The sequence below is a fragment of the Ornithodoros turicata genome, chromosome 8 (assembly GCF_037126465.1).
Source record: "Ornithodoros turicata isolate Travis chromosome 8, ASM3712646v1, whole genome shotgun sequence".
In the NCBI taxonomy this organism is placed as follows: domain Eukaryota; kingdom Metazoa; phylum Arthropoda; class Arachnida; order Ixodida; family Argasidae; genus Ornithodoros; species Ornithodoros turicata.
In genome coordinates, this window is record NC_088208.1 from 37,415,346 (window position 1) to 37,440,768 (window position 25,423).

At 47.2% G+C, this 25,423-nt stretch overlaps 1 protein-coding gene across 1 annotated transcript in view; it reads left to right on the top strand.

The window, feature by feature from the left end:
* The window catches only part of LOC135367213 (dual oxidase-like), a 106,244-nt gene that overhangs the window by 11,400 nt on the left and 69,421 nt on the right, over nt 1–25,423 (top strand). Inside the window, exon 2 of the mRNA XM_064600372.1 lies at nt 23,785–23,877. Within this exon, the coding sequence (XP_064456442.1) occupies nt 23,785–23,877 (93 nt within the window). The remainder of the gene's footprint in view (nt 1–23,784; nt 23,878–25,423) is intronic.

Sequence of the window (25,423 nt, forward strand, 5' to 3'; positions counted from 1 at the left end):
GGGACCTCCACAACCCGCGAGCCACCCCGATAGAGTAAAGGGAGTAACACTTGCCGCCTTGGTGCTGTGCGTGCTTGAGTGTTACTGCTACACTCTTAAACAAGTACCTGCCGAAATACTTGCTGTGAGTCCGATTGGATTGAATTACGAAACTCTGCTTATAGCCAGTGGCGTAGCCAGACCTGTGAGCACGCAATCGGATTAATATCGCGCCGCCACCTCGACTGAAATAGTCAAAACCAAGCAAACCAGAACTGAGCAGTTTCGTGTAAGTACAACATTAATGTAACCACGATATCTTCGACACAAAAAGGAGGAAGTCCCGACCATATCCGCCCGGATACAGCACGGAAGACGCGTGACACATCCCCGCTTCCCTGTGAGCACCCTGGGGCTCCTGGAAGGAAGCCTCGTACGCACCGGGCAAGGCCGCGGCGGCGAGCCTGCAGCTGCTGTATCACTGTCGCTAATTTGGAGGCCACTCCGCTAAAAGCCAGGCGAGAATGCCGGACACCCGTTCAAGGACTCGCACAGTCGCCACTTTTACCGCTGATGCAGCTGGAAGTAGCCGAGAAAAGGAAATGCGTTCCTCAAACAATACCAGCGGGAACGGATCCGTCATTCGTGCCTCGACCACGGAAGAACAAAGGTGATTCTTTAACAGGGCCAATGCTAAAAGGGAAGCCAGTTCGACCGAAGGCCAGGTTATGACACAGTATTAGACGGAGTAAACGAGCATAAAAAAAAATTGCTCGGCATTTTTCTTCGAGATCACGGCCTTTGAAGAACACGTGTCCTGTCGGACGGCCTTGGTAGCGACGGCGTCGTTGGCCGGAAGTTATCGGGAAAGCCCCTGTCAGGAAAGTGCAGAACCTCCGGATGCCGCAGTGTAGGACTCAATGTGGCAAAGGACGTCTTGCGAGGAGTCACACCCAGAGCATGTCCGAGCCATGGGTCTGGTAAGATTCCATTGGATGTTGAAATCGGTGGTGATGATACCCACGGAAAATTGACCGCGATGAAACCTCCCTGTCTCCAGAGGTCTCGACGTTGCACAGCGTCGATGGCGGAGTTAGTGGCGGAGATGGTCACCTTCCACCACGAAACTGGAAGGTGACTTTGGGATCGGAACCCCCGGCATCGGCTGTGCTGTCTAGATGTGCTCCCGCAGACTCTTTGAGAAAAGTGTCTCCAACGTTCTTTTTTTTTAACATAGTTTTCTCACCAGGCTTTTCGGCCGATATTTGAGACTGACGTCGGCACAGTTTTTCCCTGAACCAGTACTCAAACAAACCACTCCTATGCCAAACTTCTTGCTGCTGTCCTTCCACGTCTGCCCAGGTCTGTATACGTCCCTCACAGCCACAGTAGCTTGGCGTTGCTAACACCGAATATAGAAAAAAAAAAAAAAAGAAAAAGGCTGCGTGCAGCGTCTTGGTAATAAAGAAAGGCTCTCGGGATGCTTATGTCACGTCTCCCGCTGTGTGTGTGCCCTCAAGCTCAAGATACGGTATCTCTTTCCAGATTCTAGATCGCGGACGTCATACTGTAGTATTGAGGCTCGTTTCCCCGAGCAGGTAATTAGATCAAAGTTGATTCTGCCAATCGCAAAAGCAAGATTTTACATAGATGGTCTCTTCTCTCGGGTAATTCCCACATTACTATGCCTCGCGTCTGAAAGTACCGTAAATCAGTAGAGGTGCAATCTGCAAAGATATATCTGTTCGTTAGCCTGAACCCTCAGTGCTCTCAGGTCACCATTTTTGTCTCAATTGCACTCAGCTTTTTAGAAAATTAAAATCGAGGATCACGGGCAACACTGTGTCCAGTGTTTACCAACAGCGCTTTGCTCATCAAGTTCGGCGGCAAAGCTACATTGCATACGGACAACTCGCTCAACTATTAAAAAAAAAAAAAAAAAACGAAAGAAGTTGGCTACGTAGCCGTCAGTAGCAACAAGTCAGTCTGGAGCACAGATCACTGTTGCTTGACGAATTGGGGGTTATTTCCCACGAGATGTCGCCTCAAGCCGTTTCACATCAATTTTGCTAGGAAATTAAAACTATTAAACGTTCCCTCTGACACTTGTAACTTGTTACACTGAGTTTACAACCAACAAGCTGTTAAGCCACGCCGTCACCATAAACTGCCTGTCTGCTTCGCAAACAGTGAACGGAAAACACCAGTAGTGTGTCTAACGCCTGCCTTGGAGAAACACGTTTGTGCCGCCAATCCTCCACGTGTGGCGTCTAGAAAACATAACCTTTCAGTGTGGGTGTCAAGAAAAAAACATTGGTGGCCTTTCACGCCCCTTTCTGTAGGGCAGCGGTCTTGAACATTGATTTATGTCCACGTGTAGACACGGCGTGTCCTGGGCAGCATGTCTGGGTAGGTGTACACGGACTGCTTTTTTGTCGATCTAGCTTTTGACTGTCACGAACCTTGCAGTGCAGGAGCCTTGCAGCGGCATATAGCTAGTGCGCATTGGAATTCTGTATACACCCAAAGTCACCAAAGCATCGGTTAGGTATGATCTGGTTAAAAAAAAAAAAAAAAAAGATGAAGACGGTGGCGCTTACGAAGAGGGCAGGCTTCTCCAGCTCTCGTAACTGGAAAAGGAAATAGAATGCATTATTTCACGTTGTACCGTAGTTTTCGTTCGAGTATGTAGGTATGGATAGTTTGTATGTATGCGTCGTTGCTAGGCGACGAACACTTTTTCAGAAGCATTCCGCGGCACTGCGTTTCGACGCGGCGGACGGGTTGACAGTGAACAGACACATCGAAAATAAGTTTGGGTGTGCAGTGCAGTTTCAGCAAGCACTGGCACAAGCGAAGGAACACTACTCCGTTTTCCACGCAGAGACTGGGAGGTGACGCGAGTTGGAATCCCTGTACCGGCTGTGCTGTCTGGGGTTTTCGCTGCGTTTTCCGGCAGACTTTCCACACGAATGTCGGCACAGTTCCCACTGAAGTCGGCCCAGGACGCATACTAACCCCCGTCCCCCTCTCCTCATTGCTGTTCTCTCTCCATCTATCCACGTCTGTACGCCGCTCATAGCAACAGTTGCTTCGTGGCGCTTACACACACAAAAAAAAAAGAACAAAAGAAAAGGAACACTGCTACAGATTTACTTTCTGTCAGCTTGCGTTCTTTTCATTTTTTTTACTTCTTGACTTGTTCCTTTCTTTATCCTTTTCTGGCCTTGTCTGACTGTATACGTTCACGAGGTTTATTGTTCACGCTGTCTTGGGTTTTTGCTGTTCGTACGTATTCTTCCCGAGCTACGAGTATCGAAGTAGCCTGCCCTGACACCCCATCCGGACCTTCTGATCCATGCGTTTCATCTAAGCTACAGCTGCAGTTATAATCATAGTCAGTGGCGGATCAAGGAGTTTGTCTGAGGACATATACATAAGGTTCATTGAAGCAGTATGTGACAATAGAAATGGGGGCGGGGGCATCCCAACCCCCCCTCTAGGTCCGCGGCGATTCCTACTGCATTCTTGAACTACCGAGTTTTCCAACTGGAGTAGTGCTATTCAGAGTTATATAAAAAAAAAGTGGAATGGTTAAACAAGAAAGGAGAGGCTGGCTCTTCGAGGCCGGCGCCTGCGCTAAATCTGAACCGGGTTTCTCGCTATACGATAGAGACATAGCAACCAGCTCACCGAGTACGAAACCTGCGTAACTTCCGCCCTTAATACTTTCAAGAGCAGGATTACAGCGGCTTGCCGTTACACAGACTAACTGGATCTATGCCAACTGGCACAGGCTCACCGAGCAGAGTCTGATACCTCCTCCTCCTGGTACAGCGCTGGAATTTCTTTTTCGAACGTTTACTTTGACCGAAAGTATCCTCTGTGGTGTTTACGAAAAAAAAAAAAAAAAAAAAGGATGAGCAACATTGGCGTCAATCTCCAATAGATAGGCGTGTAGCGGACTTTGAAGAGTGCCCGTTTATTAACCACCTCCCTTGTTCCGCGCTGTCTGGCGGAACGCCTTGAGATGCAAGGTCGTCTTGAAGTCCGTTCTTGGCAGATACGTGCACTTTCGCTTTAAAGTGTGTGTGCATACAAAAACCAGGTTCCTGCTGTGCGCTTGCAGGTGGAAATAGTATATGAGAGGTGAGATAAAATGCCAGGGGTCTTGTGACGTATAACCTTTAGGTGGGATTTGTAGGAGTAACATCTTTGTCGGTGGGTGATGATGCGTGTGTAGTGTTGGCTGTGGTCTGTGTGCACTACGAGAGAGCTGCTTGGCGGACGAGTTCATGGCGGACGTACAACAAGGATGAAGTGGCACAGTGACAGCTGCCCTTGTACGCACTCCGCGCTACAAAGTCTGTGCTGACTTCTTGTTTGTCTGCTTTGACGTGCACTGTTTGGAATGGTCAATACTACGTGGATAGCAACAGCGTTGCAAGGCCTTTAAAAAGCAAACACGTTGTGGCAGTAGACTCGAAACGCAAAGAGAATCAGAAAGAAGGATTAACTTTTCTTGTAGGTGACCATTGGTTGTCAATCCTGGCCACCACCTGGAAATGACTCAGCACATCATCACTACCAGCACCGGAATGACGCTAGTCGAACCATTCTGGTACCTTGTTCAGTAGGAGACGTAGCAGGGGCTTAGTAGTTAATAGAGAGCTCATTATAATGGTAATGTCAGTGCATGTGTAAACTCAATAATGTTGCTATCAGATGCTTTTTACACGCTGTTCTTGTCTATGCCACTGTCTTCCTGTCGCATGCCTGTTCCGTTGGTCTGCTACTGCGCACTTGAGAAACCTTCTGAAACCGATTATACATCCCACAAACATCAAAATTATGAGACTATGTAGATCAAACAAACCTTTGGCTCTAACCAGATCATTCCTGGCTTCTAGCGGAAGGTAAATACGTAACTTACAGTTACGTATGGAGGTCAGTTTCTCAATTGAGTCGACTTGTACAGCCCGCATGCCCACAAAGCAATGTCCTATCGATGTGCACTAACGTACCATTCCGCCATGCTTTCCAACTCTGCCAGAATGTAAAGTAATTACTTTACATTCGGGACACCCCTTCAACCCAAAGAGGTTGCTCGAAGAACGTTACTGGTTTTAGCCGAAGAATTGAATTGTAACTATCGAAACCCAAATCTAACGAGCACGGTGCATCCATCTCAATGACCCGGATCGGCGGAGAATCCTTTCTCGCGCACGCATGCCTGTGGTATAGAGGTGGATATAGATTACAATCACCGCTCGTCGGAGAAGGCGGGTTTAATCCGTTGAGATTGCAAAGTGATCCACTTTCCGTGACACGTAATATGGCTACCGGTGACAGTGATGCATGGGATTCCTGAATTGTTACGGCGAAACGCGATGGAACGACCCGATCCCATGTGGATGATTCTCGGAGGTGCGACGCGGTGCTCCCGTCGTCGGAGAGTTGTTTTCATGGCGTCTTGTGTGGTCTCTCGCGCAGCGATAAAAGTTGCTGTCATGCTACGAGAGAGCGTCTGAGCGAATACCTGGGATATTGCAGACTGTATACGTCCTGCATGATAAGCAAAAACAACTTTAGCTGAAGAACGGTTGTTGATGGAAGGGCACGAGGGTCAAGCCAACGCTGTCTTAGAGACAGAAAGCCTGCTTAAATGCCTCCTCTCACACCTTCGTCATTTGGCCATATATAGAGGATCGTTGTATACGTTGTCGTCTGCTTCGTTGCCGCGCTGTCGTCTGCTTTGAAGTTGTCTGCTGCGTTATGTACGCTGTCGTCTGCTTCAACGATTTCAAACACAGGCTTTCTGTGGCACACCAGTGGCTGCCCGTTCGGCTGATGGTGGCTAGCTCGTAGTTTATGGCTATACGGCCGCTTAAAGAACATGTCGGCGGACTCTTAACCATACGTCACGTCGCTTCAGCGATGAGATTTTATTTACTCTGGGCGGCGTTGGTCGAACACGCACGCGTATTATGACTTCCAATCAGGGATGCTACCATTGCACCATGCTGAGTACCTTCTTATCAACAGACCAACCTTCGCGCACGATGGCACGCACTCACACTGTACACCACCCCTCTTGCACGTTTCCCAGTCACACTCACATTCGTACGCACGAACACGGTCGGAGCGTGCGACAACTTTCTCAAGATAGTAGTGTAGCTGAAGTACTGCGCTGGTGAAAATGAAATCTCGCGGATGAATTCACCTTCCCCAAAATGCTGCGTGACGGTAATTACCGCACTCATTATGAGTTGTTATACAGAACTTATTGTCCGAAAAATGGAAACTTTAGTCATAGCCAGGTGCGGCCATGCTCGAACCTTTTTTCCTAGGTCGTGGCAATGGAACCGGTTTCCTGTGTGGAGACAGCATCGACACCGCCCAATTGCTCCGAATAAAACTAATATCTCAATGCCCATGAGTGTGACTATTGATATCCTGAACAATGGTACAGATGCTGATCAAAGCCTTGACGGCGTTGCGTCGATAGCGTTGAAGGTGGACAGTGTAGCACATAATATCGCGTATCTTGTCGATCAGCGGCTGTGGTTAACCATTATCGATTTTCCGCCCACTGCATTTCGAAGGTTTTATAGAAAGAGGAAGTGGTCTGTCGTGAACTTTTGTTTCTTTTCTGGCTTGCAAGAATAGTGGAACGCGTATAGCTGGTCAGATTATGGAATATCCGTAAAAAAAGATAAAAACTGAAAAAAAAAAATCACGGGTATTAAGTATATTTGACATAACGGGAGCAATACAGGCTAATTCAATGGAGGCAAAAGAGTAAAGACAATGGCACAATTTAGTGATACACAAAGAGCAACGTTGACGACAAGCCCAATAATCGAAACGCCTTATGTAGGAACTGTGGCAGGGACACAATGAAATCAAACATTGGAGGCTTACGTGTTTGTATCGTCCATGTTTGTAGCTTGCCTCGACTAACTCCTCGCTGTTTATGAGGGACACAGTGTGCGTTGTCACTGTGATGAAACATAAAAAAAAAAGAAAATAGGAGAAAGTATTTCATTCCCGCTGACGAATCTATAGATGTCACTGCCTGTCTCAAACACGCGATCAGAAAGGAACTAGATGCGTTATATTTTATTGCTCTCGATATTAGATTCATTAGGTATTAAATAGACATAGAAATGAAAATACGCAGTATGAATGCACTTTGTCACCGAAAAGAGCTATATGAGCGAGCCTCTTAAGCGATAGCTGTTATACAGTCAATTAACGTGTCGATCGTGTGGATCGTTTGGCAGGATGGCCAAGGATGCAGCTGGTTTCTTATTTCCCTCCCACTACTTACAGTTCGCGTTTATGTAGTAAATCAGTACTATAGTACCAGCAGTTCGTGAGACATTCTGGCAGTCTGTGAGCCGTAAGGAGAACACTGACCTTTGCAAATGACTTGCCCGTATTTGACAGAGAACGAATCCAGACGGACAATCACGAAAATTCCGTGTTTTCACTTTTACCTTGATGCGAGGTTCCCGACAACCACTTAACTTCCTGACAGCGAGTGATCAAGCCTTGCTTACCTACAATTATGATACTCAAGTGCAGTAATGTCGCGAAGCCTATAGTGACCAGGGCGTGTCCAGGACCGATCTGCCGGCGACCTCTCCAAGAAGCTGTCGACCTTCGCGACAACCTCCGTCACAGAGGTCGTCATCACCCGCGACAACAGGATCTCATCGTCACACATGTGTATGAAACTGGACGTCGTATATACTTCGATCCTTCCGGTCGGACCGCCGCCGTCGACCTTAGACGGAGCACATCTGGAGCAAGGGCTCCTGGACGCTCCTTGGACACGAGTGGCATTGGACGCACATAAGGCGGTGGCGACGCTCTCTGAATAAGCCTTGCGCGGTCTATCTAATCTCGTAGCGTCCTGGGAATACGGCGCGCTGTCTGGGTGCGGTGAGTTCCTGCGGCCCGTTGTCCCCGGAATTTGCATAGCGGAAGTGATTAATGAGTTGTTGCAAAAGCGTGCTGATATTAATTGAGAATACGTGGCAGGGGATCTACTACGAGGAGCTTGTTAGGAAGCACAGTTATATCGCAAAGGGCAGGCTTGTGAAAGTACGTGGCGAGTACAATAGACGGATGGAACACCATTCATTGCAAGAGAGTTAGTCGAACGAGAGTCGGCAAAGGAAAGAATGAAGTGACGGGGAAGTGATTCACGCTTAACCCTTCAGTGCCACCATGAATTTCCGTTCCACGTCGTCTCTGTTTCTTCGTGTACCTGCAGCACACCAAGCTCCTTATCCGCCCCCTCAATTAAAAAAAAAAAAGAAGAAAGAGATATGCATCTTATGATGAAAGTACGTGACCCACCGCGAAGGTTACGGAGCACTCAGAGGTAGTTCTATGTGTGCACAGAGGCAAGACAGAGCTAGCTACTCAAAGGTACATATAAGGGAGCCAGAATTCATGCTTGCTTTACCGGTGATTTAATATGACAATATCACAACTGATAAAAAAAGTTCTTCAGTGCTGGAAACTGTGGTAGTGACGAATGGTCACTGCAATGGTTTTGCCGGCCCACCCCTGTCCTGGTTGTGGGGTGGGGTAGGCTAGGCTAGGCTTTCCTTAAATCCAGCAATCTACCTACGTGACTGACGTCACGTCGCTCAGGAGATATATTGTGTCGTCGTCCAATATATGTCACAGTGTGTCAGGGGTAAGACAAGGAAGAACTCTAGACATCATGGTGAGTATCATATCCTTCGTCACCGATCATCCTAACCCCTGGACGCCTTGGACGTGGCACATGACTGGGAAACTCCCCATTCATTTGAAAATAAAGTTTTCTTTTTTTTTTCTGTGCGTGATGAACCACGATACATCAGCTGTATCTTGGCCTCCGCTTGGTTGGCTAAATGCCATTCGCGTAGGTGTAAAGCAACAACAACCACAACTTCCCTGCCGATGGCAGTGGTGAAGATTTGGAGGAAACTTTGCTGAATGCAAATGCACAGCAACTGGAAAAGTACAGCAAAGTCTTGGATGATGGTCCGTCGAGCAGCATGTACAGCTTAGGAGAAAAGTTTAGGGAACACCGGCACCGGTGTATTTCTTCACCGGAGCGGCCCCCTGCTAGATATCTGGAAGATATCGAATAACATACGGGTGAACGACAATAGACGAGTTCAGAAAATCCCAGTGCTCTTTTCGCACGCATTGCATCCTGGGCGCTTGCTGAGCGGGGGAACGAAGAATGAATCCTTCACATTTCGCTTTCGCTGACCTTGACACGTCGTGGACAATGGACCGGTAGGGAAGAAATTTTAACAGTTTGGAAGCCACCCGTTTCTTTCGTATTAGTAAACTCCCACAGTTCAAAGCGAGGCTAAGCACTCTGGGACTTTCTGAACTTTTCTATTATTGTATCCATCTCTCAGTATGTGTGCCCGCTTCTGTTTTCTGCTGGGGTGTCGTATCAATGGAGAATTGTGGCGCTCCGGTGTTCCGTGAACTTTTGTCCCAAGCTGTAAGAGCACTAAAACAGCAAAGTGGGGTAGCTGGTAATTACTACACATCATGTTGTAACCAGCGCAACTTGAGGACGGGACAAAGAGAGCCACAGTGTCCTCCTTGTGCCCCTCTTTGTCCCATCCTCAAGTTACGCTGGTTACAACATATGTACGAGCACTGCACACTCCTCTGTCGTCTGTCCACATAACTGGATTTGCAAACAAGACACGAAACTTGGACAACAAAGTCTCGGTCTTGTGAGAATTTGGAAGATATTCTGTTCAAGCCACCCTACTCCTCCACACATAGTACAGCAGAATTTGGTATGCTGGTTCGAAAGTAGGACGGACACGTCATCCAGTTCTTTTTGTATGGCACACATGCATTCAAGAACGACTGAAAGCTGCCTTAGTTCTGTTTCACAAGGCACGCGATATTTGTTGCGAGATATTTATTTGCGCTCTTAGTCTGGCATTTTACATCAGGGACTTCGCGGGGATTGCTGTCCAAGCTGTCTTTCGTTTTCAGTTTTTTTGTCGTGATATATTTTAGCTGACCACAAGCACTGGAGTGGCCCCAGCCCTCACCCTGTGTGGACTAGCAGCTCCACATTTTTTATTTTCTCTAATCTAACCTGTTTTTATTATTATTTATTTATGCAGAAAGGCGAATGGGAGACATTTAGGATCCCAAGGGTAGATCTCTTTCCATGCACTTCTTTTAAACCATCGTCCTCGATGCTGCAGTTCGCAGAAAATATCCGCTAGATTGCTCTGTACCCGCAAGAGGACGTATAAGAGCATTGTGAAACGCGTTCTGCAGAAATCTCCCAAAGACACATGAAATCTCCGCGGCTATCCAGCATGCACTCGAGCAAAACGGGCGCTTTCGAAATCCCCGACGGCCACCGCCGAAACAGAACGATGCTTTGAGCCTAGCACGCGCGCGCGCGCGCACGCTTGTAGAGCCAGCCTAACCTCTGTGGACGGGCAGTTTGTTTCGCTTCAGAGAGCGCGATTGACCAACAAGCCTGTCAACAGTCACGCGACAAGCTCTTCCTTTGTCTGAGACTGCGCGCGCCGCGTTGCCTTTGTGGACACACCGGGGAATTGTGTTTGACCCGAGAGGTGTGTTTACTGCGAACGTGCCTGGCATATGTGCTCACGGAACAGAGTTCAAGATGCAGGCTTTCTGGAACGGCCACGTGGGGGAGGGGCGTACGCTTTGCGGGGTGCTTTCTCGCACTTCTGGATTTTGGACGTTGAGGACGGACGAGGTAGTGGAATTAAATCACGCGTTCATTCTTTTCGCCTGTTTAATGATTACGTGTTTTTGGGGAGTGCCGTACCTGCTACGTGATTTGAATGTGCTCAGGAATTCTATGCATATCAGGACGCGCACCCCTCTTAATTGCTGCGATTAAATGGAACTTGCTGGGACTGAATGATTGACAGGCCATTCGAAGACGAAAGTGAACTTCATATTGCGTTTTGCTGTCCTTGTTAATGGAACGAAGGGGCTGCAACACTTGTTGTGTGTACACTTATTGTTGTATTGGTATTGGTGTTGCTGTTGTGGTCGAGTTTTTCTTCTTTTTCCTATACAGAATTTTTTTTTGGTGTGTGGTGGTGGTAGGGTGGATTTTTTTTATGGAGACATAAGGATCAGCCTCAAAGTACTCCAGTATACAGAAAGGACAGCAGTGCTCTTAGGACATGGCATTAGTGAGGTAGATTTGACCATGTGACAAGTAATTTTTTCAGTGTGACAGGGCGAAATCTTAAGCGTAGTATTCAAAGGTAAAAAAAAGGAAAAGCTCTCTAACCTTTCGTACAGCACTGTGGAAAATCAAAGATAAGACTAGTACGAGAACGAATAGACGAGGCAGAGATATCCACCTTTGCTTCTTCAAAACGAAACTTCAGAGTACCTAGCAGTGGTTGAACACCGATGCTATTTTGGTTCAGGATTACTATGTAATAATAGTGCAGGCACCTGCAGTACGTATCTGGGATAGAAGCGTCGCCACGCGTAGCCTGCACATCTAACCCCTTCGAATGCAGAGGTGCAACGCGCCGCATGGAGGGCAGTATGTCCTTCCTGATGGAACAGCCTCCTTTGTGCCGTGATTGATAGCGAGACATCAATGCACTCAGGTCGGGATCGATCGAACTACGAGATCCTGAAGCAGGACGAGACACTTTGCAATCAGCTGCTAGGCAGTACTGTCTTTCAAAAGATGGCGGCCCGCATGGCTGCATTATGGAACCGTCACAGGGCGCGTCGAGAAGATGGCCATCAGTCGCTTGTCAGATGCTCTTTTATGCGGGCGCGATTGATTGCGTCACACATGCTGTGTTACGTGATCGACGTGGTTTCTCCGTTAGAGGCAAAGGAGCGCTGCTTTCGAGCGAAAAACTATAACAAGAGAAAAGTGTTGGATTCACTTCTTTGCCGTCACACACGGAAGGACAAAGGCACGCTGTCAGTGGTTGGCCCATGGTATGAAGTGGTGGTGGTGGTGGTGGTGGTGGTGGTGGTGATAGGGCTTGCCGTTGTCGGCCTCACGTATGTGGGCAACCCCATGGTATGAATGCACCGAATGCACTGCTTATTCAACAACCAATAGCAAAGTTGCTGGCGTTCCAGGCTGAGTTTGAACCCACAACTTCTTTATCGGTAAGCGGGAAGGTTATAAACTCATCCGCCGACGCTGATAGCATTCATAAAGGGTCGAGTAGGGAGCCATTTTAGCTCCATATTCCATTGCTGCCTCAACGCTTTCAATATTTCTGTATCCAATATTTTTTTATCAGATAGCTCTCCAGCCTGTAGAAGACACTTTAAACTTGCCTGTAGCGTGTTAGCGGAAACCCCCTTGATGAAAAAGGCAACTCTCACAAAACAGGATCGCCGAAAGTCAAACTATATGATGTTGTCAATGATGCAGAACCGATCGTACTTAATGCAGTCTCGCAAGCAAATCACGGCCTTTATACAGGCGGAACATTCCTAACGATGAAAAATGACATCCTGCACGCAGAGCTGCTTCCTAATCTTGAGCTATGATACGAAGTCAACCCGGGCAATCCACTCCATTTGTTCTGAAGGCTATGGTTGGAACGGATCCATTCGTCATTTCATGAATGTGTACACTGCGAGCTGAACCTCCCTGGTCTACGAGTTAATGAGAGCGTAACAGATGTAAAGTGCTCCGGGGAGGTGTATTAACTAGAACCGAAGATATATGTGAGTACGTGCCTAAAAAGAGTTCGCGTTCAGAGCGGCGAAAAACTGACCCAGTGGAGACGCCACCTGGATAAAGGAATGCCTCCTCACGGTCCTTCGCCACGTTTGCATATTGAGTATAGCGACGTCTTCTGCTTCGGCGAATCGCCACAGATAATTTCAGGCGCAGATTTTGGGGCTACCAGCGGCTGATGACTGCTGGTGTCCATAAACCTGGTCTCTAGGGCTGAAAGCACAGTCCTAATTTTTGGACTTCTTACGGCTATACCATGTCGTTTAAGCGATCAGGCCTGCTTTTTTGCGGCGGCAAGCCATGTCCCGAAAGAAGTTGTATGTGGTTCCCAATCAAGGGAAAAATAAGCGGGGTAAAAGGGCTGCCGGTAGTCGTCGAGGTACCGGAACAAACTGCTCGCGTCGTTGCATGCTGCGTCGGTGGCCATGTCACGCCGACACTGGGAGGCACCCGCGTTCGAATACCGGTGCCGGCTGTGCTGCCTGGGTTCTTTCCTGGGTTTCATACTTTTCTCAGACGCTTTCAGACATATGTCGGCACAGTTCTCTTGGAAGTCTGCCCAGGACGTGCATTCCCCAGGGCGTCAGTGGTGACGTTGCCCTCCTCTGTGAGACCGACAACGGCGTGCCCTTTCATTATCATCAACAACACCACCTCCACCATCATCATGTGTGTGAGGCATTCCACAACAGGACATCGCACTGTCATCGCACTGGCATGACACTTTGAGGTGTAAGAGTATTTGTTTTGCTATATCAAAGATGTAACCCCCAGGTGCGTCTGTCTTCACCTTTCTTTGTTATTTTGTGTTAGGATCGCGAAGCAACTGTAGCTATGACGGGCGCGCTGATGGAGAGGGGACAACAGGAAGGGATAGGAGTCATGGGGTTAGAATGCGTCCTTGGTCGGCTTCATGGGAAATTGCGCTTAAACCCACTTGGGAGGTCTGCACAGGGAAAACGTGAGAGAGCACAGCCAGTGGTAGGAGGCGAACCCATCACCTTCGGCATGACCCTAATGACGGCAGGATCCCAACATGACTTGGAGTCTCTTCGCCTGTGGTCTGTTGCATAAGATGCTTCACGGTACCAATCATGGAACAGAAAAGAGCAAAGCTTCCCAACACTCCGGTCGTACACGCTACCAGTGCAAGTCGAAGATAACTTTGGGTATTTGTATGCGAGAATAATGAGAGATAATAGATGCGAATAGATAGCGTAAACAACCGTTACACTGATTGATGCCTTTGAGCCGCCACAGCGAGAACAAATGGCGATGGCACGTCGGGTCAAGTGCACGATCTTGAATGGTGTAGGAGTCGACCTTGCGTTGCCGCCGTAGTTTCTTTGTTGAACGTCGTGAGTGGGCGAGAGATGCTCTAGATGACCTACGAACGTCAAGTCGTGACTTCACGTGAATAAGGCGACGGGTACGTGGGGGCGCCACGTTCGATGGTGCGACCCGAATTTGGGGGTAGCGATGTTGTTGACCGAGTCTTTTTACACTATTTATAATAGTTCCCATAGTCTTTCCCATAATACTATAAATTATTATGTGTGTGTGTTTGTGGGGAGAACAGCATGTCAAGATAGGTGAAGGCATGGCCCATCCCCAGTTATTATTATTATTATAATAATGTAGTATCAGCAGCGGACTTCCTGAGAGCCTCGGGTTTGAACCCCGGCACTGACATTCGCAGGGCGTTTACCTCAGGCGCAGGCTTTTCCTTGTTCTTGTTTTGGCGTGGGAAGCCATAGCGTTATGTTGTCCATAGGTGTCGTTCTCCTATAGATGTCTACTATAGGTGTCGTTCTAGCCTCGACCATGTTACGTTCATTCACGTACAAAAGGACGTTGTCAAAGGTCGTTCTGATGACTTTAGATGACTTAGGGGAGGGGGAAGGGGAGTCCTATTGTTGCCCATGCTCTTCGAGATTTACACTGGATTTTCGGGCGGGCTCTCAAGTCGAATGTGGGCACAGTTCTCCCAGAATAAAGTACTCAGTACTTTAGTCCCCAGTGCCCCGTAAAGTGCCCAGAACGCTTAGTCCCCTGTCTCCCTCTTCTTCCTGTTCACGTCTGCATGCAGAGCAAACGGTCACAGTTCCTTCGCGGCCCTAACACGCATTAAGAAGTGTACAGAAGGATTCCATCCCGTGGAACTGAAAATGGGACGAAAATGTGACGGACCCGTCTCGGTGTGGCCGCCGATATTCCTAATGTCCTTTCCTGGAGCGGCTCAAGGAACCTTGGACGAACCGATGGGAAAGTGTTGCTTGAAGAGAACGCGAGCACAGTAACTGTCGTCTCCTTCTCTACCCTCAAGGGCAGCGGCAGCGTAAAAAAATTATTCTTTGCCCGAATATTTCCGCTCCCTCCGGCAATCGTCAATGCCCGAACAGCCTTTCGTCATCCTCTTGTCACGTATTCTTCTGGTTGTCATAAGTTCTCTCCTGTTACCGGTTCAACTGCACGTGCATAAATACTTAAGGATGTGCACTTGTCAGAACGATTACAAAAAGGAAGCATCAGCTATATCTGATTCATTCATTCGACTTTACCCTCGGCCAGTGGTCAAGTGGACAAAGTTGGTGGTAGATTCACGACCATGTTAAAGATTGAGAGGTGACGAGGTCGACTCCCTGCTGCTGCGCTGAAGGTGATGCTCATGGTCACAGCTGAGGGGGGATCTATTTATTTTCACGTTGAATCACGGTAGCAACACGGAACAAACGAAAATTGTTACGTATGGCGTATGTGCTTTCCAGACGCTGTCACGGACACCATGACGTTGCATAATGGCACTTTGTGCTTCCCTGTCGCTATATCCGAGCCCTGTTTTCGGGATGCTCAGTAACAAACGGAGGTTTCGCATCAACTTCCAATATGCATCGTGTTACTCTTCCTGTTGCATGCATTGTTACACAACAACCGTGTGCGTCTCTCAGAAGCGTGACGGATTGAAAGGCACCCAAGGGTGTGCAAGGGGCAAAATGTGCAGCCAGCTTGTCGGGTCAGTTTTTGTAATGAGTGACGAGGGCTCTGCGCTCTCATGGATGACCTTCGATTGCTGCAGTGTTTCACTAATGGAATATTTTACTCGGAGGTCAGCCGTAATGGTAACAGCTCGGCTTCGCTTTCTAGCGACACGTCATGACGAAACCTTGCTTCTGTGATACATAAGAAGGCTACGTAAATCGGAAGGCTGTCGGACGGTTCTTGCTTCCAGGTCTTACTTCAGCCCGCTGGATGTCCACGGTCGCCTTTGCGTCTGCTCTGGTTTGCACATGATGCAAACATTGCAAAGTGCAAACAGGAGTTACGAGCGTCTAAATCTTGCTGTAGAACCATGCTTAATTTTTGGTAGTGAGTTTTTGCCATCGTACAACGGCGGACCGAAGGTGCGCCCCGGAGAGACGTCTGGCGTCCTGTCCAGTAGGCGAACGTACACGATGACGCCGCCGAGCCCTTTGTGAAACCGAAACTTGTGAAGGCTTGACAGCTTATAAGTTATAACAGACCTGATAGGATTTATAAAACTGCGCATGGAGTTTTTGGGTGACGATGGTTTGGCAATGAAATATCGTTCTTTTGACCCAAGAGTGGCCATTTAAACATCATACCACATATCAATTCGAAGCTGACGCCCATATAACATAATTTGGAGTGCTTTTGCGAGGCACGGGGTTGGAGCGTATCCTAAGGATTGATTCCGCCCTGAGAGGCACCTACGGGCTATAGTGTGCATTCAAGGGGCTCTCAGAATAGCCTTGGAAGTGCATTGAGCGTGCGCTCGCTGCGCGTGCAGGAAGCCATGCCAAGGCTATTGAGTAGCACACCCCCCTGAGGAAGGAGCAGGGGCGGATCCAGACCCCCACTTTGGGGTGGGGTGAGGGGTGGGGGTTTCTTTGTCGAAGCGCGTAGCGGGGAAGGAGAGGGAGGATACCTAGTATTTAACGTGATGAATTACGGGCGGTTGGGAAATCTCCCCCCCCCCCCGGATCCGCCACAGGGGCGGAGTGAGAATATGGTGTTCTTGTAGTCATGTTGATGGGTAGCGGTGAGACCTTGTTCAACCCGAGTGTCCGCTTGCATAAAAATCGTGCTAGGGTCCTAACTTTTCAACGAGCTTTCTTTTCTGCGTTGCTTCAACCACGTGCTGCAGTCCTCAACGACGTTATCGTCCAACTCGCGCGAAATGCACTGTCAAATCGGTGGTTATGCGTTTTTCTTGTGTTGTCATCTTAGCACGAATTCAGTGCAAGCGGACCCAGCCCTGACTGAGGGCATATCAGAGTGTTGACTACTGACACGAATTGTGGCGACCTGCACAGGTTTCCTAGCAATAGTTGATCCTGCTCTTCGTTTTTAGGGCGAGAGCAGTACTATTTTTGAAATGTGATGTGTGCACGTTTTCGCTTGTCCCACCCTACAGTTGGCAATACGATTGCACAGGTTGCCCAGCGTATCAGCGTTGGCTGCTGACACCGACGTGCACAGGCTGTCGATCCAGTGAAGGATTCCATTCGGTGTGCATCGTCCGAGTCTTCTATTAAAGTAACATCCTTCAGTCTTCGATAGATGTAACAGAAACTCATTTCAAGCCAGCTTGCTCTTACCAAAGTGTTTTTCAAAACGAAGCTTGGACGACTACTGGAAAAAGCAATGAGAGATTCATCTGCATCTAGGCACTATACAACTGAGGCTGCATGACGCCTCAGGAATTATTTACCCGCATATCTTACTTGGGCAGCAGTCCAAATAATTCAGCAGTAGCTTCATAACGGACGATTGAGATATATATCAAGGGAGAAAGTATTTGTAAGTGCCATGAATATTCGCGTAGCACACCCCCGAAGTGCTAAACCAAGGTTACTGTGACTGAGCAGGTGCTTAAGCATTCGAGATGGGAGTTGTAGCCTTGTAAAAAAATGCTTATCATTAATCGAACATACGAGTATCCCAAGGATTGCTACACAACAACAACAACAACAACAACTTAATTTTTACGATGGTGAATGGGGGGTTTCACCTTTGTCCATTACTGCGTGCTTGCTAGCTTCATTAATAAGGCAGAGAGTACTAGAGTAGTACTCTAGAAGTACTAGTGAGCCCCGCAGTGAGAAGCATGACACACACACACACTGAACTGATAACCAAGTTCAGTGCACGTGTATATCTGCATCTTCGATGTTTCCAGTTACTATACTAGTTACTATAGGGAGTTACTGTCTAGCTACTATAGGGAGTGCTATATGGCTTCGCTATTGCTCACGACGGATCACCAGCCGAACTCCACAAGTTTTAACGCTATATCAAAGCCTTTATTGCATTCCATTGCCAGTCAGCTTGTGTACCTTTCACTTTCCCGTTAGACTGAAGGGGGCTAGTTCCTTCAACGCGATTCTTTGAAATATGCATTTATTAGGAATATACGGGGCGTCTCAACCACCACGATTTAAAGAGAGGCAGAGGCGCACTAAGCGCGTGAAAGCAACCGAATATTGTTGGCAACCGTGCATCGTAGTCACGGTATATAGTCATTCATACAGGAAAGCGTGGGATGTTGTGTAGCGATACATGATCATCTTCTCAAACACTGTTGCTTCACAACATCAAGTGCTATTTATCTTCGGAACGTCCAACAATTTCTAAGAAAAGATGTCGCCCACGGAGAGGCTCTTGTGTGTGCACAGAACAGAGTCCTCCACATTCTCTGAAAACAACTCTTCAAGGACGATTACTGCCTGGCGTGCTGTCGGCGTAGCAATATGTATTAAACTTTTCATTTCAATGTACGAGATAAAGGCGGCTGCAGGTCGACAGACGTCCGGAATTACCAGTATCACTCCAGGATGCAAGAATTCTCCACATTTCCACGCCCTCTTACAAAAATGTCATAAACGCTGTCCCGATGGCTACGCAGTGCTTGTCTGCTCCGGTATCGACTGCTTGACTTCGAGAATGTCTTGTCGTCTGCATCTATACCTCGCACGGTGCTAGTGTCGTCTGCAAACGAAAACGCGTGTCTGCTAGTTCATGTTTGTCAGGTTACCAGTGTTACTTCCCTTCCAAATGAAGTAAAAGAAGAGTCGTTATTGAAAGCCAATCCGTAGGATGTCATGACGTCATGGCGATAGTGAAGCAGCTTTCAGTTCTCGTGTCCCGTGGTGGTCTTTAACGAATCAATGAAAGAAAGAAGAGAAAAGGAAAGAAGAAAACAGGAAGGAGAGAACGAGGCCAAGTCAAAAGATAATCTTTGTTGGGATGAATGGCGGTTCATATACAAATCTCAAACTTTTATGTCAATTAGTGTCATTAGAGCTATGCGTGAAGTTGATCTTAATGTCTTTGCTTGAAATGTCGCGTGTTTTCTTTCCTCCCGTCGAGAAGAGTCAGTGATAGTCTGACCAAAAAGGTGTAATAAGAGCTTAAAGCAAACTTTAGCAGCCTCGACTGTAGGTACCTTACTGTAACTTCAGCTCTATCAACTGAGACTCAAAACAACTAATCTCGATATTTTACTGTTTCTTATTCGGCATCCCTAAGTAGTCATCCTATACACTGAAATCCATTTCCTTTTAAACGTAGAGTCCATACAAGACGATACAGACGGAAGAGAAGCCCATTTCCACTAGTACCTATGCACCATCAATCTCAATTTTTTACCCTAACAAAAGCTACCCTCAATCACTCACTCGGTACCACCACTTCCCAAACTGAACCCGAACAATATGGCCTGTTTCGCGCACTTCCTATACAATAAATATTCGGAAAGGTTCCATGAAAGGAGCTGTCCTGCGCATCAACTCAGAGCAGCACCATAAATAACCGAAAACGTGATGGGATTCGTGAATCCACAGCTAACTGCAGCGGCTATGCAGGTATAAGGAGTGGTCCTTATGCAACAACTGCCCACATAGGTATACGACGAATAGTCCTTATGCAACAATCTGTAGCTCTCAATTTGTTGGTCCCTTGTTGCAGGAACGCATCTGGGATCGTGAAGCGATAAGATCGCTATAGAAGTATACGGTTGATTAATCGAACCTGCGGATCGTCATTGGTAGAGGGAGAACATTTTCCCAAGTCAGTGAACTAGACTACGAGAGGAGAAAACGCGCCTGCTCCCCTTATGCGCTCATCCGTTTTATAGCCTTGCTATGTTTGTTCTGATATTGCGAATTCTGATTGCGTGTAAGATTGTATCAGTGTGTTGGGCTCGAGATGGCGCTGTAGGGTGGTTTCTACAATTCTGCTGCCGTTCTCTCTCTCTCTGTTTCGTAAGTAGACAATGAAGTGAAAATATAAGGTTCTTGCACTTGTACCAGGCTCCTTACTCAACAGGTCGATCAAAGCAGATGCTTTACGAGGCACAGGCACAGGCACTTTTTTTGGCACTTTTTTGGCACAGTTCCCTGTGAAGTCTACCCAGGAACAGAGCTCGGGAACGCGCTGCACCTGCCAATTTTCGTGTCTAAATATGACCTTGGATACTTTTTACACACATTTCTTGATAAACGATGCGAGCAGTGTTTGTGTAACTCTTGCGCTCTTCTAAACATTTTCATTATGTATACTAAAAAGCTGCTTATCAGCATACAGAACGAATTGTCACTGCACAGCTGTCATTATTACACCATTAATTTATATCAATGATAATAAGTGTCCGTATATATACTTCGTTCAGCCACAACGGCTTCCATACCCTTTAATGATGTCATGGCGCAATTGATCGCTACACGTTGCCTTTTTTTTGTTGTAAGGGAGGTCTGGCTGCTGTAACCGTCTGATTATATAACGCTCAAGTTTTAAACGTTTTTTGAAAATTGAATGCCTACTGAGTTTTTGAGCCCAACACTTTGATGTTGAAAATGCCAACAGGAACGCGAATTGTAAACAGCCTTAGCTTACGAAAAAAACAGAAGAAAAAAAAGAAAGAAAGAAAACCATAGTATAACGTCTGTTTTTCCACAACTCTGGACGTGAAATATAGTTCACACTCAAGAGAACACAGGGAGCAGAAAGTATCCGTAAGGGGACTGCTAGTAATGACGAGAACTTTGCAAGAAATATTTACCAGCAAAAATATATATACCTAAGGGGTATATACCTAAGGTATATACCTAATATATATATATTCCTAAGGGGCCTTGAAGCACGCAGCGCTTTGCTGAAGAATCAGTTATGACTTTCTCCTCCGCAGTTAAACAATGATCTCATCCCGTTTATTGGTTCCCCCTTCCTCACATCCTGAACCTTCACGATCCGCCCATGGCATATTTCATAATCCACCGACTGGTACATTGTTTCTAATATGCCCTTCGCCTTGAATTTCGCCCCGCAAGAGGGGGCAAAGGTGCACATTTTGTTCTGCCACGACCACGTTTCTGTTTCCTGTTGCATCCTGTCGTTTTCCATTGTCTAGCGTTGTGCAATGACCCTAGAAAGGTCCCTTTGGATTACCGGTTGTGTTCGGCTTCTTTAACATGACGTCACGAGGCTTTAACACGGCCTTGCCGTCTTCTTGAATTCGACATCCTTCTGGCGATACCGGTTTAAAATCTGCAACCCTTCTTGAGGGATTCCCCGTGAGATCGAAAAAGAAAGCGAACGAGTCGGATGCAAGGGGACTTAATCATCGTTAAGAATAACCGATCACATAATCTCTCTATACGTAGGAGGTGTGGGATGTCTAGACAGTACAGATAAAGTTTTCAAAGTGCATGAATATGTTCATGCACTGATCTCTTGTAAACGCGCAATCTGCAGCGTGGTCTAAGAGTGGGACATCTCTTACATACAGCAATCCATCGCCTTCTTGTCATTTCCTCACTGGCTGTCATGGTCATTTGCAGCCACCTTTAGATCTGCGACCATCCTTTGCATGATGATCCCGATATATTATTCGTATGGTCTCTGGTCGGTACCGACTGGGAGTGCGAAGTCCCAAAGTCGGAAGTTTCAGAAGTTAATGGCGCAGAGGGGAGATTTGATAGCGCATAAAAATCCCACCTCTGCATCATTTGTGTGTGACGTACGTTGGTGACGTATTACTGCCGAGCTGCCTGCCTACTGGCAACCATCTCGAGGGAACCGTACGTTCTTCTTCGCGTTCACAAGAAACTATTCCGACACTTGCCTTACAGCGTAAGAGGGAAACAGCCAGGTCGCAGAGTTACCGAGGGTATTCGAACCCGGGTCACTGTCTAGTCTCAGAATGGAAGGCCATCATCTTTGCCCCTAAGTCACGGCAACTGGTCTGTGCGTGGGTGTCGTACCACCGAATTGGCTACAAAATGGCGTGTTTAAATGTGCAAGTTCCACCCGGCAAGGGACATCAAGTAAAGGGTTGGTAGTTCCCATTGGGACTGAGGCGTGAGACATAGGAAGATCGACGAATTTGACGAAACAAGGCTCGTATGACTAGAGGTCAATTGTCTACAGTTGTCGTGGCCCGGGTTCCGCCTCAGTGGCAAGAAGAGTTCCACCTAGCCTCGCATTTATGCGTGTTGCCTCCTCCTGCAATGGTCAGAAACAGCGCACACATAGACCGCCATCTTTGTACTATCACGCACATGTCGAGTATCGACAATCCTAGACAAAATGAAACCGAAATAGTATTCTGGCCGTTCCTTTGACCTACGCCGGATGGACGTGCGCTTCATTCCTTCGAAACAGTCTGGCCGTTCCTTTGATCGACGCCAGATGGACGTGCGCTCCATTTCATTTCCCTCTTCATTCGAAACAGGAACCGCAACAATCGCATTCGATAATCCTCCACGCCTTCAGCGAATGATAGCAATCGAGAACCATTCGGCGTGAGTTTCCTTCTCGACGGAACGAATTCATTTAGCGTAGCCGGTCTTTTGTACTGCCATTCTCATCGTCGTCATCATCGTACCTGGCTTCAACGATAAAAGAGCGGAAGGCTTTCCGGAGACAAAGCCACACCGCTGGTGCTGGGAGGACACTTGAATCAAATCGGAATTATCAAAGAGCACAAATTGAAAGTTCTCGCCGTGGACAATCGGAAGCACGGCCCTCCGTTGATCTTGAGAATACGGAAGCGCTTTTAACCGTGATGTGACCCACTTGCTTGCCGTGCGGGCAGCAACGCCTTGAGGAGGTGCACCTTGCAGAACGTGAGACACTAACCCATTTAGGGTGTTGACATCTAAAGGGGTTTCTCTGGAAAGATATGGGCGAGGTGATGACGTCGAAGTGACGTTGATATATTTATATTGCTGCGTGTTGCGGAGCCTTGGGTGGACGGAAATGGTACACCCGTGGCGTGGCGTCGTGTTTTTAACGAGCTCTATATGTTCACCCGGAATGACCGAAGAATATTTTTTAAATATATTTTTTATGTATTTTTTAAATATTTTAAAATAATTTTTGTGTTTTGAATATTTTTATATATTTTATTTTTTTTCTGTTGACCTTCAAAAGAGTACATGGATGCTATTCCGTGCATCTTTTCTTGTGAACTACGGCATCGGAAGTCTGTTCACTTTGATGCCAAAACATTGAACTCGATGGTCTTCGTTGCCTGTTCCATATTACGGTTCATGGTCATGCGCGCTTCACTGTTGCGCTCGACGGATATCGAAGCGTGCAAGCGATACACTAGTGTGGTACACTTGACAGCCTTCTCAACATCACGTTGTTGAAACGGGGAAAATTTGGTGGATAACTAATTTGGTGAATTAACGCTACACAACAGGGACGGGCAGGGAACAGTTCTAGCACTGTGTTTGTCTTTTCCTTGTCCGTCCCTGTTGCGTAGTGCTTTGGACGACGTTGGTATTTTTTCAAGTACGTCACACTTACCCGTTCCTATCAGCGGTACCTCATCTGAATGTATTGTGCAGACAAATATCCGCAAGACACTAGCCTACCAGTGCCGTTTGGTGATATCAGATGTTCCTGTATGTGATGTACAGTACATGAATTTGTAATGTATCCGTACACCGGGAAGATATGTTGTACAGGTTACGTAAATCTCACATGAAGTTGTATTGCTTGTGCAGGTTCGGAATCGATGTCATCGAGGATGTACCTGGAGAAGCAGAGGTACGACGGGTGGTACAACAACCTCGCACACCAGGACTGGGGAACAGTCGGTAAGACTTTTCAATTCTCTGCCATGAACAGTCCGTACGCGCTGGGACATTGTTCCTTATGCCTGGATGCTTCTAGATGTGTAATGGTACCGCAAAGCAGTTGAAGGACAATCTCATAAAATGAGTTCATTGAATAGTGTAAGCCCTCGGGACCCGAACGACACGGATTTTTTGTCCCAATGAATTACTCTCATAGTTTTATAGTAAATGAAACTTGAAAATTGCGGGCAGCACTGTGCCAAAGTAGACACCGACTTCGCGTTGCCCGTCAAGTCCGGCGGCGAAACGTCATCGCAGGTGCATAACACTGGGTATATACACGCGTAGAAACCAAAATCACAAGAACAAAATGCCGTATACATCCAGTGTTGCCCGCTAGAATGAGGGTCGTTGCATATCAAGTGTCGCTCTGACCGATTTTATCAATTTTGACGACAGTTCAAATATTACTTACAGCGACGTTAGTAAAAAGCACTTATAAGTAACATTTATAAGTAACAAGCTCATAAATGACACCACATATGTGCTACCCACTGTCACACGGGCAGTGTTTCAATGGTCATTGAACACGTGTGTATTCTCATTCTCAAGCAGGAGAACTACCTATGGAGGTAGCCCCCTTTTCACAAACACTAACTTCACGTTACGACCCTATACAAGCTAGATAACAACACTCTCTAGGAGAGTTTGCGTTTCGTACTGGCAATACCAAGCGAACAATCCAAACACGGGATAGTCGCTGCAGAGGGCAGTGTTTCAATGGTCATTGAACAATGTATTGCCATCAGGCAGGAGAACTCCATATGGAGGTAGTCCCCTTTTCACAGACTAACTCTACATTACAGTTCTACAAGCTAGCTAACAACACTCTCTAGGATGGAGTGCTTTTCGTACTTGCCAAACCAAGCCAACTGTGTGTATTGTCATCACGTAAGACGGAACATGTATGTATTGTCATCAAGCAGGAGAGCTATCTATCGAGGTAGACTCCTTTACACAAACAGGAGCACTGAAAACGCACTATTCTGGAAAGCAGGATAACAACGCGCCTAAGGGAGCGAACATGTGTGCGTTAATTGTCATCAAGCGAAGAGATGTACTGGCATCAAAGTGGAAGACTAACCACAGGGACTGCCTCCCTATGACGCCGCCAACGAACACAGGCTTACACAAACTGAATGCCAACCCTCTGCCCCAACTTATATCTGATCAGAGGTCGATGTACGTGTAAGTTGCCTCCATGCAACAGTACATAACTTCCGAGAGCTGCCACCGGGATAACGACACGAGAACGAGTACAGTTCAGAAATTATTGCAAAAATTACCATGCTCCACTCGGAAGAGAACATTGGATGTCATCCACCGGCGTTCAACCTCCACAGCGCCCAGAAGGACTCTCTCCCTCCAAAGAACGGATACCTTTTCTGGGGATACCGGCACGAACGAGTTGAATTACCTCTGGTACACTACGAGGGTTGTTCCCGTGCACCGCCCGACAGCGCGCGATCCATACTTTATTTTAGAAAAATTCCTCGCGTGAACAGCA